This window comes from Oreochromis aureus, linkage group 5 (assembly GCF_013358895.1).
Source record: "Oreochromis aureus strain Israel breed Guangdong linkage group 5, ZZ_aureus, whole genome shotgun sequence".
NCBI classification, from domain to species: domain Eukaryota; kingdom Metazoa; phylum Chordata; class Actinopteri; order Cichliformes; family Cichlidae; genus Oreochromis; species Oreochromis aureus.
In genome coordinates, this window is record NC_052946.1 from 36,446,648 (window position 1) to 36,464,581 (window position 17,934).

Genomic DNA, 17,934 nt, shown 5'->3' on the forward strand with positions numbered 1-17,934 from the left:
ACGAACATCCACCCACCCAGTGCTTTAACCAGTACTAAAAAAAGTCATTTATATATAGAAAAATGCATTTTCCTTTCATTGCCCATATGAATCTTCAGTCTTACAGTAGTTAAGGCAAAAAGTAGTCTTTGTCATGGGCACTGGCTTCTTTACTATAATGTCCAGTATATCTGTGTGTCTGTTATGATCTCCATGTGGTGCTCATGCATGTCTTTGATTTTCAGTCCTTCTTTCTGATGTCAGAGAGCGAAGCAGCAGTGAGGGCTGGGAAACGTACTCAGCAGCTCGACTGGTTTTTAATGTTGTCGTAGGCCTTCAGTACAATACTATGATATTGATTTACGGTAAAATTAAACTAAATAGGCTATGTAACGCCTTCAGTAGGCTACAGCATTGAGAAAACACATCAGTATGTAAGCAATGACGAAGTAAAGTGTGCACCACATTTCGTGATCCCAGTCTCTGTGCACTTTTTTAGTCAGTTAATTCAACAGCAAAGACAGAATGAGTGCTGCACATGGTGATTTTTTCTCTTTTTTTTAAAGTCAGTTAGCGCTTCAAAGCAGGTTACGAGGTCCCGTCGCTCCAGTGTGTGGCCCATTCCTTTTTTTGGACGCCTCCTGACTTCTCAGTCTGAAACTGAGGCCGGTCCTCGCGAGGAATCTTCACCGCGTGGTACTGAGGCAGTTTGTCCTTGTAGTGCGCCCGTCGGAAGAAGCCACACTATTGGCCCAGGGAGGAAAGGAGGTCGGAGTGCACACAGAAGACAGGAAAGATGGATGGAGGAGGCAGAAGAGAAGGAAAACAGAATTAACCAGTGTCATGTTTAAGTGACTGTGACAACTACAGTTGTTTAACTGTGTTTGAGGAGGTACTATATTACTCAATAGCATGCCTTCTAAGCAAAGTATCCACTCTTATTCATTGGATTTAGGTAAAGCTTTATAGTGCATCTCATAGATAAGAAGGCAAAGTGATTAACTGATGACCAGCTGCAAACAAATTGACTTGTTAATAAAAAATAAATTTAAAACAGCACACCAACCAAAAAGCACACCCTCATGCTCGACATTTATAAACTGGCACCAGCCCGAAGTGTCTGTGATTAACATACCAACACACTGAAGTACCATTAAGCAGATTTACACTCATTAAAAGGAACAAAGACACCCACTGATCCTAATGACAAGTTCAGTCTGGCACCTGGAAAAGTCGATCAGTTATTGAATGCATGTCAAATCGTTAATAGATTTTTAGGAAGAGGGGACTGCGCCGTAGAAATGAACAGTCTTCTGAGAATGATGCCAGAATGAACAAGTGCATATAACTGAAAAGTAAGAGGCACAAAACACAGCACAGCAGGCATGTTAAAGCCTTGAAGGAGAGATGGCTGGATGGTGTTCAACAGGCACAAATTAGGTGAATAGAAAATAAAGATTTTAAATTATTTTACAGAACAAAACACCGAAAACTGTTTCAGTAATCCAACAACTGACACTAGCAAAGTAGCTGCTCATCGGAGACATTAATATTAAAGGTTGTTGTTAGAATAGGAGACATTTAGGCTAATACCTAGCATTAGGCTATAAGTGCAACTAGCCACCTATGTAGAGACAGCAGATATGTGTTTCTTTAACAGAGTATGATGATTTCCGACATTTTAGGGAAATTAAATATAACAATTTAAAAAAAAAAATTGGGATCAAATCATGAATGTAGGCAACACAGTTCATATACACTAACTGGCCACTTTATTGGGTACACCTGTACAGATGCTTGTCAGTTCAAAATTCTTATCAGTCGGTCACATGGCAACATCTCCGTATATTTAGGCAGACAGAAATGGTCAAGATGACCTGCTGACATCTATATCTTTCATAAACTGATGATTTGCTGGAATATTTCTACACAACCATCTCCAGGGTTTTACAGAGACAATATCCAGTGTCCTGCCTTGTTGGCAGAGGAGAATTGCCAGCGTCCTTTGAGCTGATGCAAGACATAATTCAAATAACTCCTAGTTGCATGCAAGCTATTCAGGATAGTATCTCTGAATGCACAATGCACTGAACCTTGAAGTAGTTGAACTTAAGCAGCAAAAGGCCACAACAGACTGCAGAACAGGCTGCAGCACACTGCATCAGTGTGCTCTAAAATCATTGGCCTGCCTGTCAGAACTCTGGCACAGGTTTTCAGCCAACAGGCCCTCAGACAGGCAGCCAAAATCATCAACGACCCCTCTCACATTCTTCACCCCGCATTTCAGTGGCTCCCCTCTGGGCGACGCCTTCGCTGCATCTCCTGCAGGACTGAGAGTAGGAGAGCCACCTTTGTCCCCAAAGCCACTCTGCTTTTTAACTCCAGCCGATAAGAACATTTCCCACACCAGAAACATAAACTACTCTACACTCTTTTTATACTACCGACACTTTATTCACTTTTAGTCACTTTAATTTTAAAACTGTGTAATTTTAAAACTGTATATTCTGTGTATTTATTATCTCACTCTTATTGCCTGTTCTTATTGTCCTTATCTTCAGTGTTATGCTGCTCTGTTGTATGTTAATTGCCCCTTGGGGATAAATAAAGTCTTCTGATTCTGATTCTGATTCTGATTGGCTGCTGTTATCAGCTAGGAACAGGAAACTGAGACCTCATTTCACATGGGCTCATCAAAACTGGGTAACAGAAGATTAGAAAAACTAATGAGTCTCAACTTCTGCTGCAACATTCAGATGCTGGAGTCAGGTGACCAAGATAGATGACCAAGTGTAGCCATAATCTGATGGCTGCTTCCAGCAGGATAATGTTCCACGTAACAAAACTCAAATAATCTCAAACTGGTTTCTTGAACCTGACAATGAGTTAACTCAGCAATCCACAATCACCAGATCCCTTTGGGGTGTAATGAAATGGGAGATTAGCATAGTGCATGTGTAGCTGACAAATCTGCAAAGTGTGTGATGCTATCACGTCAATATGGACCAAATTCTCAGAGGAACATTTCCAGCACCTTGTTGAATCTGTGCATGAAAAAATAAGGCAGCTCTGAAGGCAAAAGTGAGTCCAACTAGTGAGGTGTACCTAATAAAGTGGTTGTTTAGTATAAATGTTTTACCTATTTAATAAAGGTTTCATTTAAAAATGAACAGGACACATAAAATATAACCATTTTATACCACCTTATGGAGCTAATAGCCTCTTATTTTAAATCTCAATCTGCCTGCAAACATTGTCCCGTAAAAGCGAGTGATGGCAGAAACTAGAAGCCACCTTTTGTCTATATTGAAGAATAAAGTAGGAAAACGCTGAGAATCTGGTAAATCTGTCTTTTTTTGTCATTATAATGTTTTTTCTTTCTACTCATAGAAACAGGAACAAAGGTAAAGAAAGCTTTACAAGACCAGTTCTCTTGTTTCTCAGGTGTCACTGCAATGATGCCACCTGAGATCATCTGAGCCTACATTTGTTGTTTATTTATTTGTTAATGTATTTCAAACATGTAAACAATATACACGTCATGCTGTAATGAACACCACCGGCCTTCGAGTGAATTGAGGAACAAAGGCGACTGCAGGTGAAGATTTTTACCGCTTGGAGTGAGAGGAGGAGGGGAGAGCAGGCCAGAGGGGGGTATACTTTATATTATTGTTCTGTCGCCTGCTTCTCCGCCTCCGAGGGTTGGACCCCCAAATGGGCACGGTAGTACTCCGTCTCGTAATGGTGGCGTCGCTCACTGCGTTTGAAGAACCCACACTGGGGCGGGGTAGTGGGGGAAACACAGATATATAACAGAGAGGGATTCCCCGATAGAAGTGAGGAGGAAAGAACAGGGAAAAAAACACAGATTGGAGCGTCACACGGAGGACAAACATGAGGACAGAAGAGGAAAGGCACAGGTGAGAGTGAGCTGGAAGGAATAATACATTTACAGGAGAGATCAGAGCAAGGCAGACTAATAACGGACGGCCCAGAGTGAAGGCAACTGCAGTGACATCAAAGAGACGTCACTCAGGATCCTACAGCTGTTGAACTTTGATGGAAAGGAAAAGAGTACTTGAGGACTAGTTAACTTACTTTACTGACATATTCCAATTTATTTTGACTCCTCTTCCACATTTCAGATGGAACTATTACTGCTTTAAATCCACTGCTATGCAAATGAACCCTGTAAGGCCTGTAACTGTATCCTATGAGTTTTAGACCTCTATATCATCGATTTTTAAATTGTAAAAGTAATTTTTAAGCCATAAACTGCAAAAGTGATACATTAAGAATATCATTCTCATGTGTTATGCAAACAGTTAGTCATAAGTGCATGAATGCAAATTGACTGTTGCTACGACAAATTTATATGATTTCATTTTTTTGTGCATATAAATTTCAATGTGTTTCATGGTTTTGGCTTCACAGGGTTAACATCTTATATGACCTGCGATCCATCTTAGAACAAGTGCTCACTTGCTAGTTAGCAAGCGTGACTTTAAACAAATACAGAATAAGAAATTCCTCTAATAAATTTTCTAAATTATTAAATTATAAATTATTAAAAATTATTATTTTTAGTATTACAAAGAAAGTGGTTTTACTCAGTTGCCACCCAAAAGTAAATTGTCCATTTTTCATGTATTTTCTTCTCTAAGATGTATATTTTTTGACATCCTTGACATTTTTCACATAAAATATTACTACATATTTATATTTATATTTATTTATATTTATAATATATACATATTTTTTTAATCTTTCCACTACTGTTAATGATAAAGACCTACAGTTGAATTACGGTATTATCTACAGCTACTCTTAGTACCATCAATGTTAAGTTAGACTCTTTTTCTCCAATTGATCTTTCTGAGTTAACTTCAATAATTACTTCCTCCAAACCATCAACGTGTCTTTTAGACCCCATTCCTACAAAACTGCTCAAAGAAGTCCTGCCATTAATTAATTCTTGATCTTAAATATGATCAACCTATCTCTAATAATCGGCTATGTACCACAGGCCTTCAAGGTGGCTGTAGTTAAACCTTTACTTAAAAAGCCATCTCTAGACCCAGCTGTCTTAGCTAATTATAGGCCAATCTCCAACCTTCCTTTCATATCAAACATCCTTGAAAGAGTAGTTGTCAAACAGCTAACTGATCATCTGCAGAGGAATGGCTTATTTGAAGCGTTTCAGTCAGGTTTCAGAGCTCATCACAGCACAGAAACAGCTTTAGTGAAGGTTACAAATGATCTTCTTATGGCCTCTGACAGTGGACTCATCTCTGTGCTTGTCCTGCTAGACCTCAGTGCTGCGTTCGATACTGTTGACCATAATATCCTATTAGAGCGATTAGAACATGCTGTAGGTATTACAGGTACTGCACTGCAGTGGTTTGTATCATATCTATCTAATAGACTCCAGTTTGTACATGTAAATGGAGAGTCCTCTTCACACACTAAGGTCAATTATGGTGTTCCACAGGGTTCAGTGCTAGGACCAATTCTATTTACATTATACATGCTTCCCTTAGGCAGCATCATTAGAAGACATAGCATAAATTTTCACTGCTATGCAGATGACACGCAGCTCTATCTGTCCATGAAGCCAGGTAACACACACCAATTAGTTAAACTGCAGGAATGTCTTAAAGACATAAAGACCTGGATGGCCGCTAACTTTCTGCTTCTTAATTCAGATAAAACTGAGGTTATTGTACTCGGCCCTGAAAATCTTAGAAATATGGTATCTAAGCAGATTCTTACTCTGGATGGCATTACCTTGGCCTCCAGTAACACTGTGAGAAACCTTGAGTCATTTTGACCAGGACATGTCCTTCAACGCACATATTAAACAAATATGTAAGACTGCTTTCTTCCATTTGCGTAACATCTCTAAAATTAGAAATATCCTGTCTCAGAGTGATGCTGAAAAACTAGTTCATGCATTTATTACTTCCAGGCTGGACTACTGTAATTCACTATTATCAGGAAGTCCTAAAAACTCGCTGAGAAGCCTTCAGTTAATCCAAAATGCTGCAGCAAGAGTACTGACAGGGACTAGAAAGAGAGAGCATATTTCTCCTGTTTTGGCTTCCTTCATTGGCTTCCTGTTAAATCCAGAACTGAATTCAAAATCCTGCTCCTCACATACAAGGTCTTAAATAATCAGGCCCCATCTTATCTTAATGACCTTGTAGTACCATATCACCCTATTAGAGCACTTCGCTCTTGCACTGCAGGCCTACTTGTTGTTCCTAGAGTATTTAAAAGTAGAATGGGAGGCAGAGCCTTCAGTTTTCAGGCCCCTCTTCTGTGGAACCAACTTCCAGTTTGGATTCGGGAGACAGACACTATCTCTACTTTCAAGATTAGGCTTAAAACTTTCCTTTTTCCTAAAGCATATAGTTAGGGCTGGACCAGGTGACCCTGAATCCTCCCTTAGTTATGCTGCAATAGACGTAGGCTGCCGGGATTCCCATGATGCATTGAGTTTTTCCTTCCAGTCACCTTTCTCACTCACTATGTGCTAATAGACCTCTCTGCATCGAATCATATCTGTTATTAACCTCTGTCTCTCTTCCACAGCATGTCTTTCATCCTGTTTTCCTTCTTTCACCCCAACCGGTCGCAGCAGATGGCCGCCCCTCCCTGAGCCTGGTTCTGCCGGAGGTTTCTTCCTGTTAAAGGGAGTTTTTCCTTCCCACTGTCGCCAAAGTGCTTGCTCATAGGGGTCATATGATTGTTGGGTTTTCTCTGTATTTATTATTGTGCTATCTACTGTACAATATAAAGCGCCTTGAGGCGACTTTTGTTGTGATTTGGCGCTATATAAATAAAATTGAATTGAATTGAATTGAATTGAATTGAATTGAATAAAAAGACAAAAAACACAGTGAAAAATTAAAGACAATAAGACCATTTGAGATCTGATGGATTACCTTCCATAGCATGAGGACCAGCAGTGCCAGCAGCAGGACACCTGCCAGGATGGCAATGAGGATGATCCACCAGGGGATCCAGTACTGGTCAGTAACACCATGCTCGGGATAAATCATCACTGAAACCTGATAAGGAAGAAAGGATATTCAGCTCAAAGCTTGAAGTAATGCACAAACAACAACTTAACAGTAAAAATGTTTATTTTTTAAATGAATGTGTGTGAAATACCAGTGCAGCAGCATCCTTAAGGACCAGATGTTTGATGCTGGACTTCACAGTGATGTTAGCTCTGACCAGCAGCTCCAGAGCACTGACTGCTGGGAAGTCCTAAGAGACAGACAGAAACAAAGCAAGTAGCAAGTTTGTGTTTAAAAAGAAGGAAAACTGCACCGAGAAACAATAAAACTTTAGCCAAAGCAACATAATGTTGGCTCTACTAATTACACCATATAAACTATTCACACAGTTGTATATAACACGTATTAGAGCCAAAACTATGAAAAAGTGAAATTTAAAGAGAAAACAAACTAGACTCTATTTCCTTTAGGTGCTTTGCTGGTCCCTTATTTCCTAAGAGATCACGACATGATTAAAGGAGTCTGTCCAGATGCAAACATCATTTATCCAGGCTCGTGACCTCTTGTTTGTATCTCCGCCTCGTCCAAAGGAGGAGATACAAACAAGGCAAATTTAATGACAAATTCAATTTCAAAATTGTAAATAAATTTCTATTAAAAAACAGTTTCCAATAAATTCTGTTGATGTTTGATGGAAAAGCAAACTAACATATTCACATATTCTTACTCTTTGATCTCAGTGAATATTGAAAATTGAAAGTTCATTTGACTTGGTCGCCAGACATCATCTGTAACATACAAGCTTCCTGACATCAGTCGTCACTGTGTAAATGCATTTGCTGCAGTTATCACTCACTCGCTGCTCGCTGCAGCAGCTGTGACAGTTGGACTGAAGCTGAGCTTGAGAGTAATATGCAGAAAGGTGCTGATGTAATATTACCTCTATGAAACTGCTGTTCCACAGTCTAGCGTGGATTTTAAGCACAGCCTGACCGGAGAAGCTGTGGAGAGGACACTGGAACAGCACACAGCGTGCTGACCCCAGCAGGCAATCCTAGAAAACAAAATGACACCTGAATGTAAACTGCTGTGGAAACGAAAGAGGACTACGTGTTCACACTTTAAAACCATTGGCAGGAAATCAATGACCCACGTTCTGGTCTTTTTCCTGGCTCTCTGCTTCTTGTCCTTCTTACCAGTTTGAGCGACTTGCGTCTGTCTGAAGCTGACACCGCAGGTGTGGTCTGTCCCACGCTGCCTTTCGTCATGATCTGACCTTCCTCCTCTGGGTGGGAACGGCGTTTTCGCCCAACCTGCTGAAATAGATGCATTTATATGCATGTTTCAAGAAAAGATTCAAAAAGGTTTTGTCAAAATACAAACAGAAAGCATGTAATATATTATAAAGGCTTTTGAGTTCCATCAAACAGTGTAAAACACAGAAAAAGAGAAGATTAAATGAATTGCTAACATGAATTATATCCTTATATCCTATTCCTATTATTTCTGTCACTTGTTGTTAAAACATGTACTTGTGAGCCTTTTTCTAATGAAATAAAGTGCTCTTTAAAAAAGGAAAAGGAAACATGACTGATACAAAATAAATGTATACCAATCAAGTACATTTCAAGTACAAATGTAATGCTTTATATTTTACTTATGTAACGATATTGCATGAAAAATTAACATGTACTCAAATTAGTTAAAGTCAGCATAAATATTTTTTGTGTGTAAAAAATGAGCCAGTTCATTTTATGTTGATTTTCTCCCAAAGTCGGCAGTGATTTGCTCCGCCTACCCCGTGACTGCCCGGCTCTGCAGGTGAGGAGCCCTGTAGCTTCAGAGGATTCAGAGCTGATGTGGGGGTGCACTGTGTTTCTGGGTGGCCTTGAAACATCAAGCTGGCAGGATACAGGAGCCATTTCTCATTGGTCAGCTCATAGGGCCACATAATGTTGAGGAAGGCAGAGCCAAGTGTCTGGAGAGCTTGACCGGGATTAGCAACCTGACAGAGGAAAAAAAAAAAGCTTACATTTAATAAAGTATGTTCATAGATGTTTCTGTCTTGGGTCCTTTTTTTGCTATTATGAAAAGATGAAACCAACAAGACGGACTCAGAGAAGGCAAACCTCTCTGGGCAGTATTTACTTTTAAAGAGATAGTATTGTATTTTGTAAATATTCATTTTGAGTCCTCTCTTGTTTTTAAAGGTACATTAAGAAGTTGTAGTGCACTAAAAGCAAGTCCGAGGAGCATGCGTTTGTTATTGGCCCCACTGAAACCTATTTTAATATACTTATAAAATATTTTTTTTTTTAAAGAACAGCATCCCAGAAAGCCACAAACTCTTTTCTCACCACAAACTCAAAATCCACAGCGCTGCCGATGTCGTCCAGACTGCTCATCGCACTCTCACCCCTCACTGCACCGCTGAAGAACAGCTTGTCGGGATTTACACGCCTAATGCAGAAAATACAGTGATCATCAGTGTGTCAGAAGGCTGGAAACACAAAACTTAACATTACTGTCTATTTACTCACTATTTAACCACGTTTACTGATGAGCAAGGCTGCGTCTTAAAGCGAAGCATTCATAATTGAATTTAAAAACCTTTTAATAAATTTGCTAAATTCAAATACATGTGGTTTCATTTTAAATTCTAATAATAGTTTTCACACTTCCAAAGGTCATCCTTTGGTTAGAGAGGTATAAAGTGAGCATATTTCCACTTGTTATAATGGTGCAGGCATAAACACATGAAGTCCTGGTTTTAAATCTTGAACCTCAGTGTGGAAAAAAACACAGCTTCAGCGAAGAGTTGGAACAAGCTGATCAAATTTATGTGACAGATAATGTGGAATGAAATGATTTCACCAACCATAAAGGATGTGAGAGTGTTTTAGTAGACCTACATAAAGCAGCTTTACTGCCACAGACTCTTTAATAGACTGAAGGTGTTACTCACCCACTGACAGACAGAGGGAGCTCTATCACAACTTTAGCGTAAGCTGTCTCAGGGACCAAGTCAGGCTGTTCGCTGATGCTGAGGACAAAACAATGAAAGAACTTAGATGAAAGTCAAAACATAAAAAGTAAGAATGTGATCTTTGTTGTCACAGATCAGGGAAAGTGTAGAAAACTTACGTTTTCAGTGAGAGCTCAGCTGTCAGCTCGGTGGTCTCAATAGTGATGTTAGCTGTGCTCAGACTGATGGAAAATTTCAGCTGAGGAAAAAATCATGAGTATAAAGTTTTTTAAAATATGTTTTTGGTTGTTTTGTTGAGTTTAACAATAAAGACACAGTTTTGTCTTACCTTAGAGTTTCGTTTGACGGGGTTTCCCAGGTCACATTCAACCTGTGAGCCATTCTGGTTTGCTTGACATCTCATCTGCAGTCAAATCAGACAAATACTATCAGAGGAAAACATATCATCAACTCTAAAACGATAGTCTGAGATTATATTTAGCAGATCTCACACCTGCTCTGGGATCCTGGAGCCGGCGTATGACAGAGTGTTTGGCAGGGAGATAATAAGCTGAGCAGCATGAGCATCATCGCCATCCTCCTCGGGGTAAAGAGGGTCAGAGGGCATGTTAGTGACGGTGATGTCCAGCACCACCAGCCGCTGATCTGAGAGAGAAAACACCTGCACATCGTCCTCATCTCTGCATGACGGCAAAGGAGACAAAAAAGACAAAACATTTTTAAAGAAAGGCATTTCAACATAGTCTGAAGGTTGAGCAGAAAAAAGCTGAGTGAGCAATCGTAACATAATTGTAGATTTTTTGTGATAGGGCTGTAAGCTGTAAACTCTTTATTCCAATATGACACTTTCCTATGCATTCATCTGCAGTGATAGTTACAGAGGAGCTTTTGGGAGATTAGTTAGAAAAGCTTGAACCCTTTCAACTTAAAATTACTTAAGTGTAAGATTTATTGTTATTTATTTAATAATAAATAATTAAAACAATAACAATTTAGATATGATACCACAATGTTTCCTGAAGATTTGCCATTAATCATCAATATCATCTCAGTCAGACAATAAAACACTGTTGGGGTGTCGAGCTGAAAAGCAGACACTCACTTTGGCAGAGGGATGAAGAGGTCAGAGTTCAGGGGTCGAGTACCAAACTGGTAGCTTAGCTTCAGGTTGCTCTGGCAGATTTTGTCATTGCCGCATCCTTCTCGCAGAAAGTTCACCTTCAGGGATTAAATAAGACAAATATTAGGCTGAGATCAGGAATTTAAGAGTTTTTATAGTGAAGTAATTTTGGTGTCAATAACCCAAAAACTTCCCTGTTTCCACACAGCCTCATCAACTGTTTTTTATTTTAATTACACATCTTTAAGTTTGAACCTTTTGTGTTTTTTATACAGTCTTATGCCAAAACAATTACTCAGTCAATCGATTAATGCTGAAAACTCATTTTATAATTTAAATGATTTATCACTGATACCAATACTAACTAAATACAGCAGGTGTATTGCTGAATGCTACAAAAGTGTATATGAGGTGAGTTGAGTTGAAAAAGTTTAAAAGCAACCCAAGTATAAGAACCGGTTTAACTGTTCTGTTTTGAGTTTATTTTATGTGTCACAGATTTGGCTTAAATGATCCTTGCTGAGTCTAAATTAATGCAGAAACACAATGTTGATGGAAAGCATTACATAAAGCTTTGGCTTGTTTATACAGTAAATTATGAGCTGCATCCTTAAAAATACTTCTTTTCCTATTTTGCTGCAGACCTCAGAGTGGAGCGTATTGGAAGGGGAGACATTGAGTATCGGCGGTAGCTTCTCCAGCCTTTTTGCAGAGTGTCTGCGTGGCGGCACGGGCTTGATAGTGTGGGTTATGACCAAAGAGATGGGACGCAGTTTGTCACGGATGTTCTCCTGCACAGAAGGAAAATGTAAAATTTAGCATTTGGCCAAAGTTACAGCAGAAAAGAATGAAATAGTTCATTAAAGCAATGTCTATTCAACGCAGCGTCCTTTTCATACTGGGATACTTCATACACAGTAAAACAAAGAAACATATCCATGAAGTTAAGTTACTGACATGCAGCTGGAAGACAGCATTGGTGCACACAGCATGACGCTGCCGATTTAGCTGCACTTCTTCTGTCTGTGTGTACTCCGGCTCCAGTAAACTACGGCCCAGGAAGGTAACGCGGTGCGGGAGGCCCAGCTTCCTGCGCTCTGTGTCTGCTTCAAAGCGCACTACGAGGGCTTGAATGGAGTAAAATGGGGCAGCACATAGAGGGAGACAGATGGGTTGAAATACACAAATGTCAGGACACACACCGAAAGAGCACTTAAAGAACCCACCGGGGACAGAAGATATACTAAACCCATCTGAGGAGATACAGTGTTACACAGCTGTGATTTAATCATAATAACATCTAATGTTACCTCACAGATAAGGTTACTTTCTACCGTAAATAGAAATGACTGCTGTCACTGTGGGGAGTGATGTAAAGTCCCGCGAGAGCAAAAGACAGAAACAGTCGTGAAAGCCGATGTGTGACTTACTAATGTGTGGAGAGTAGTGAGCTGGGTACGCTACGAAGGTGAAGCAAGCCTTGACCTCCACACTAAAAACAGAAACCCATGAAGAGGGAAAAAGACATGATCTTTAGGAGCTTCAGGACTGTAGAAGAACATTTCTTTAAATGTTTTCATTTTCAGTTTGTTTAGTTAAGTTATCCCATAAGTTTAGTGCATTATGAGTGAGTACCAGACTCCATCTCTGCCTTTGCAGTTGGACTGCTCCAAATCTATTTGTGGAGGATCAATAGTTATGTCTCTCTTCACATGGATGACAGGACGAGATCTTGAGGACGCAGGGAAACACAAAAAGACAAGAAAAAAGAAAACTTTTAATAAATTATTAAAAATATGTTTTCATCCTTTAGATAAATGCACTGTCATCAAAATGTTTTCAGAGGTGTTTAACCAAAATCTTTTCTCACCTGAAGAGAACCACTGAATCGTTCAGCGAGCCCACTGCCACATCTGGATAGTGATTGTTGTCGATATCCAAACCCCCTGAGATAGAATATCCAAAACGTCTCACATCAAAGTCCCGGCCATCCAACACCTAATGGGATGAAGAACATCCAGATTTATCCATGTCATCTCTTTCTGTCATGACCTTTAATATTTTCTTTGCAGTCGCTCATATCCAAACTTACCTGAGCAGGTTTTGTCTCAATTCCAGATTTTGAGCCTCTATAGATAAAAACTTTTCCATCTCCATCAAACGGTGCTCCCACAGCAATATCTGCATAGATGTCAGACAAACTGGTTTCCAACTCTACATTCTTATTATAATGGTTTAAACCATAAACCATAGTTTGATATAGACAAGCAGAAGACTTTCAACACAGTAAACTGTTTGACTGTTTCACTGCTGGAACCATTTAAAGGACACTAACTGTATTTTATGTTTTCCCTTATTTTCTAATATTTATATTCTGTTATACATCTGTTATATCCTGAAGAATGATCATATTAAACATGACCATCATCATCCAGTCAGTGACTTATATTCACCATCACTCACAGTCGCTGGGTTTTCCATTCAGCCAATCAAACAGCAGAAGTTACTTTTAAGATTAAAACATTCTGAGTCAATAAAAAAGTTTCGCTTGTACCTCCATATCCATCCTGGTCCAGATCTCCAACGTTGCTGACTGTCATCCCAAACATGGAGTCATATGTCCCGTTGAGGCGGATGGGCCGAGCCTGATCGTCCCAGTGACCAAACGGGTTCAGATACACATAAACAGCTCCACCAATCTCTGCTTTACGGTCAAAGAAATTAGGAGCTCCAACAATCAGGTCCGTCCAGCTAGCAGAAAAGTCGAAATGAACATTCCCTTGAACCAGTCTCTTCTAATCTACATTCATAGTTGAACTTGAATATGTATTTTATGCATTTTACACAGGAAAATGCTGTCGCAGGATTTAGGTGTTAAAAAATATTATCTTGTGTTTATAACGATAAGATGAATTTGACCTTTTTGTGTAGTACATGACTGTGCATCCCATTTTCTATGGGTTATATGATTTTATGATGGTCATCCAGGCTGACTTCCTATTTAGCCTTTGCTCACCCATCATGGTTGAGATCTGTGGTGGCTACTGAATATCCGAATGAAGAGGCCAGCTCTTCCCCCCAGAAGATGTGCTGTGGCACCAACCGGTACACATTGTCTTTCTTCAGCAGCACCACCGCCCCGGTGTGATTGGCTCGGGGAGCACCAGCCACGAAGGTTAGCTCTCCGAGACTCATTATTCCCATTGCAGAGTCAACAGAAAACCCTGGAAGATGAGGAAGAAGAGCAAAGCAGAGGAGGAGGAAGGAAGGAAGTGTTATGGGTTAATATCGACCGTGGGCTTCAGAGGCTCACCTCCTCTGAGTGTGCCATGTTCTGCTCATCTTCTTACTAATGAAATGTGGGCCTTAAGTGACTATTGATTTTGTGCCTAACTCATGATGGGTGTAAATGTCCTGTGTGCTGTGCGTGTGAAAGGCTGTGTGTCTAGTGGAAGCAAAAAGGCTGGTTGTGATAGTAACATGAGATGTATTGACGTTGGCCTAATGTCTCCTGAGATTCATGATACCAAAGCTCTGCACTGGTTGACAGTGGTGAAGGCGGTGTGTAAACATGGTGGGTGGACGTTAAGCAGATTTATCGCCTAAAGCATCTCCTCTTCTCTGTGAGTGTGCTTTGTGAAAAGATAATCTGCATGTGTGTGAAGGAATTTGAGTATGTGCATGCATGTAAATCAGGTAAAGCAATTCAGCGTGTATATAGAGGAGGAAGGATTTTTGCATCTTGTGCGGAATATTTCTGATCAAGCTGTGAAAAATGACACGTAACATATGAAACATTTGGCCTGAACACAGACATTTTCTACATGCACTTGCTATACTAGACTAAAAAGCAGGCAGCTGGTGCAAAATGTGAGGACAATCTGTCTCCATCGGGACATGAAGGACATTTGTTAGTGCTGAGTAAACATGCAGAGGGAGACAAGACAGAGACAAACAGTGAGCAGCTCCAGGGTGGCAGGTGGGGAATGCAGCACTGCAGCTTCTATAAAACCAGCAGATGTGGGAACAAGGTGCAACTTTTTCTTCGCAGGCTGGCTTTTAGCTCACAAGCTTGCAACATGGTAGAAACTATAAAGCTAATTAAGGAATGAAAGCATAAGGGGAAAAATGTTTTTGCAATGTTAATCTTAATAAATTGCTTAGTTTTTATTTGAGTTAGACTGTTAGACAGAAAAAAGAGATGAATTGGAGAGAACGATGGAGTTTCAGATATTTATTTATTTATTTTAAAAATTCTCTTACCTGCCTGCTAAATATGTCCTAGCCATTGGGTTAGTCAGCAAATACTCGAGGTTGTAAGTATCTACTGATTAGTCTCCAATGATGTGCTCCTTAGTGTCCTACTCCTACTATATATAATTTATTATCCACATTTTATTTAATTTCATTTACATTTATGTTTTTCCTCATTTGGACCAGAGAGACAGTAGCTGACAATAAAGGATTTTTTGCTTTTTTGCTTTATTTTGTTTTATCTATAAAATAAAGGTGCTCACACCTCCTTTGATTTGTGACACCTAATTGCTGCATGCATGCAAATGATGCTATATAAGTGTAAGTATTTTTTACGCATACAACTTCTGCATTTGGCATAGTTTTTGTTAGATAAATCACATGGTGTATTATGTCATGTGTGATGTTCATCTTAAGTTGTATTTACTATATTTGATTTATCATGACTCTTTTTGCCACGGCTATAAATTTTAAATAGAGTTTATTTCTTGAATAAAAGCCTCTTTAAATTAAAATTGAATTTACCTGATAAAGAGCCAAAGATGATCCTTGTAAATGTTGATGTTTCTATGTACTCGTTGTTTCAACGCTGACTTTTCTGACTATGGTAACTACTCGGGTGCAGCCTCAGCATTAGTCCCTTTAGCTTTAATGAAGAGATTCTGTGTTTAGTGTTTGATTTGGCCTTGATGGAGATAAAAACAAAGATTTCTTTTCATTCAGAAGGCCATCACTTCTTTAAATGAATACTTTTACTGTTCCTATTGGACACAATACAGTGATATTTAAGATCCAACAAAAGCTGCAAATTCCTACAACAGTCTCTGTCATTTTAGTAAGCATGCATAGATAGGTGTGTCGTATCATCTGGTTAGGATCAATGGAAGCACGTGGGTTATAAATGAAGGCTAAAAGGTCATGTGGGAATTAGTGTTGTCAAGGAGACGGCTCAATACGGTGAGTAGGAGGGTAAGCAGGATTGGAGGAATGTGAATAAAGAGATTTATAGCAGATCCACACACTTAGAGGAAAAATAATGACCGGAAACCCAAAATAACAATGAATAGCTCCTGCTCAGCAGACTGTGGATCACTAACAACTGACACTAAATACTGAGAAATTCAACACAAAGCCTCACATCATTATCTTGATAAAATGTATCTATCATTTGAATGAAAATATCAGTGTGACAGTGCACCACTATTGATTCATTTGACCTTAGGCCTGTACAACAAAGTGAGTTCATCATACCTGGGGCATTTACTTATCCAATCAGGATAAGCATTCACATGAAGCTAGTCATCAACTTGCTAAACTAAACCAGGATTTTGCCTGCACATTCACATGAAAAGGGTGGTGTTAGCAGCATCTGACTGATCATAATTATGGATAAATGTATTCACAGTAGACCCATTTGATTTTTTTCAAAGAGAGATGAAGCTGTACTTTGGAGAAAATATGAAGTTCAAACATGTAATATAGATTTAAGGCAACAAATCTGCTGCAGATAAAGCAGTAAGAGTGTGTGTGAGAGGAAGAGCACTGTGGAGTAATACAGTATTACTTAAGTATAGGCTTTAAGTGCATTGGTCAGTAAGACCAGAAAGGAGTTATTATATTAATAAAGTTTAGCCTACTTGAAGCCTGGAAGAAAAGCTGGCAAAAAAGCTGATGGTGTAACTCCACAGACTTATCACATCACAACACTCTCATTAAGAATCTGATAGATTACAATCAAGTATCTCATTAAATTAATATGTAAAGGACAGTTTTAGTTTTTAATCTTTCAGCTGCTGCCCCAGTGGTATTCAACCCTCTGAGCCTTTCAAACTCAGACTACATGCAAATTAAGTCAAAAAGTAAAAACAGGCGTCCTATTTTAGGTTCATATGTTAATGCTTATAAAATATTAAAATTGTTGTAAAAGTTTTTGCAGCCAACAGGAAAAAAGTTTAAAGTTACATCTAAGAATCAATATTTATTACTGAAACTCATCAAAGACTTTAGAGCCTATTAAAAAACTTTAGAAACAGAGGATTAAGGGATCTTCAAGAACTGGTAACCCTCTTTTCAAGAGAACTGACAGGTCTATAGGCAGTGATTTTGCACCTATTGATCTCTAATCTGGAACCGCTTCACAGCATAAATTACCATTTTGATATACCCCAGTGAGAAGTGAACCACCTTTGTTGTACAAACAACAACCCCGAAGCATCCGGGATAAGCAGACGTCTTCGTAGTACAGGCCTCTTGCCATTATATTTGAAATGCTGTACAGACATTTGTGATAACCAGAGTTACTTTTCCTCTTGCACCGCTGTGACACTGGTATTTTTGCTTTTGAATAGAACTTAATGAAACTTAATTGCTAGCCATTCATATTGATGCCAAAAACTCCATCAGCCTTCAGGCCATCATCCAAATTTCAGTAGTCAGTAATGAAATACATACCACACATAACAAGTATATATAATATTCTCATCCACCTCACTTGCACTTGGGTTCAATGCTTGTTAGCAAAAGTTAGCGTATTAACGTGTTAAAAAAAATTAGCACTGATTGTAAATATG

At 39.2% G+C, this 17,934-nt stretch overlaps 1 protein-coding gene across 4 annotated transcripts in view; it reads right to left on the minus strand.

Moving 5' to 3' along the window:
- Window positions 1-258: 258 nt before the first annotated feature.
- Window positions 259-17,934, minus strand: part of itga7 (integrin, alpha 7) — a 35,907-nt gene continuing 18,231 nt past the window's right edge. For 3 of the 4 annotated variants that reach the window (XM_039612480.1, XM_031740372.2, XM_039612478.1), the window contains 20 exons: window positions 14,127-14,334; window positions 13,665-13,861; window positions 13,203-13,291; window positions 12,981-13,108; window positions 12,746-12,841; window positions 12,541-12,602; window positions 12,068-12,237; window positions 11,755-11,901; window positions 11,093-11,208; window positions 10,484-10,670; window positions 10,319-10,393; window positions 10,149-10,228; window positions 9,970-10,047; window positions 9,362-9,464; window positions 8,803-9,009; window positions 8,201-8,320; window positions 7,945-8,058; window positions 7,156-7,254; window positions 6,927-7,052; window positions 259-723 (listed from right to left, as the gene is read on the minus strand). In XM_039612480.1, the coding sequence (XP_039468414.1) occupies window positions 568-723; window positions 6,927-7,052; window positions 7,156-7,254; window positions 7,945-8,058; window positions 8,201-8,320; window positions 8,803-9,009; window positions 9,362-9,464; window positions 9,970-10,047; window positions 10,149-10,228; window positions 10,319-10,393; window positions 10,484-10,670; window positions 11,093-11,208; window positions 11,755-11,901; window positions 12,068-12,237; window positions 12,541-12,602; window positions 12,746-12,841; window positions 12,981-13,108; window positions 13,203-13,291; window positions 13,665-13,861; window positions 14,127-14,334 (2,558 nt within the window). In that variant the 3' untranslated portion in view covers window positions 259-567. The remainder of the gene's footprint in view (window positions 724-6,926; window positions 7,053-7,155; window positions 7,255-7,944; window positions 8,059-8,200; window positions 8,321-8,802; window positions 9,010-9,361; window positions 9,465-9,969; window positions 10,048-10,148; window positions 10,229-10,318; window positions 10,394-10,483; window positions 10,671-11,092; window positions 11,209-11,754; window positions 11,902-12,067; window positions 12,238-12,540; window positions 12,603-12,745; window positions 12,842-12,980; window positions 13,109-13,202; window positions 13,292-13,664; window positions 13,862-14,126; window positions 14,335-17,934) is intronic. The other variant, XM_039612479.1, reaches the window with a different exon arrangement.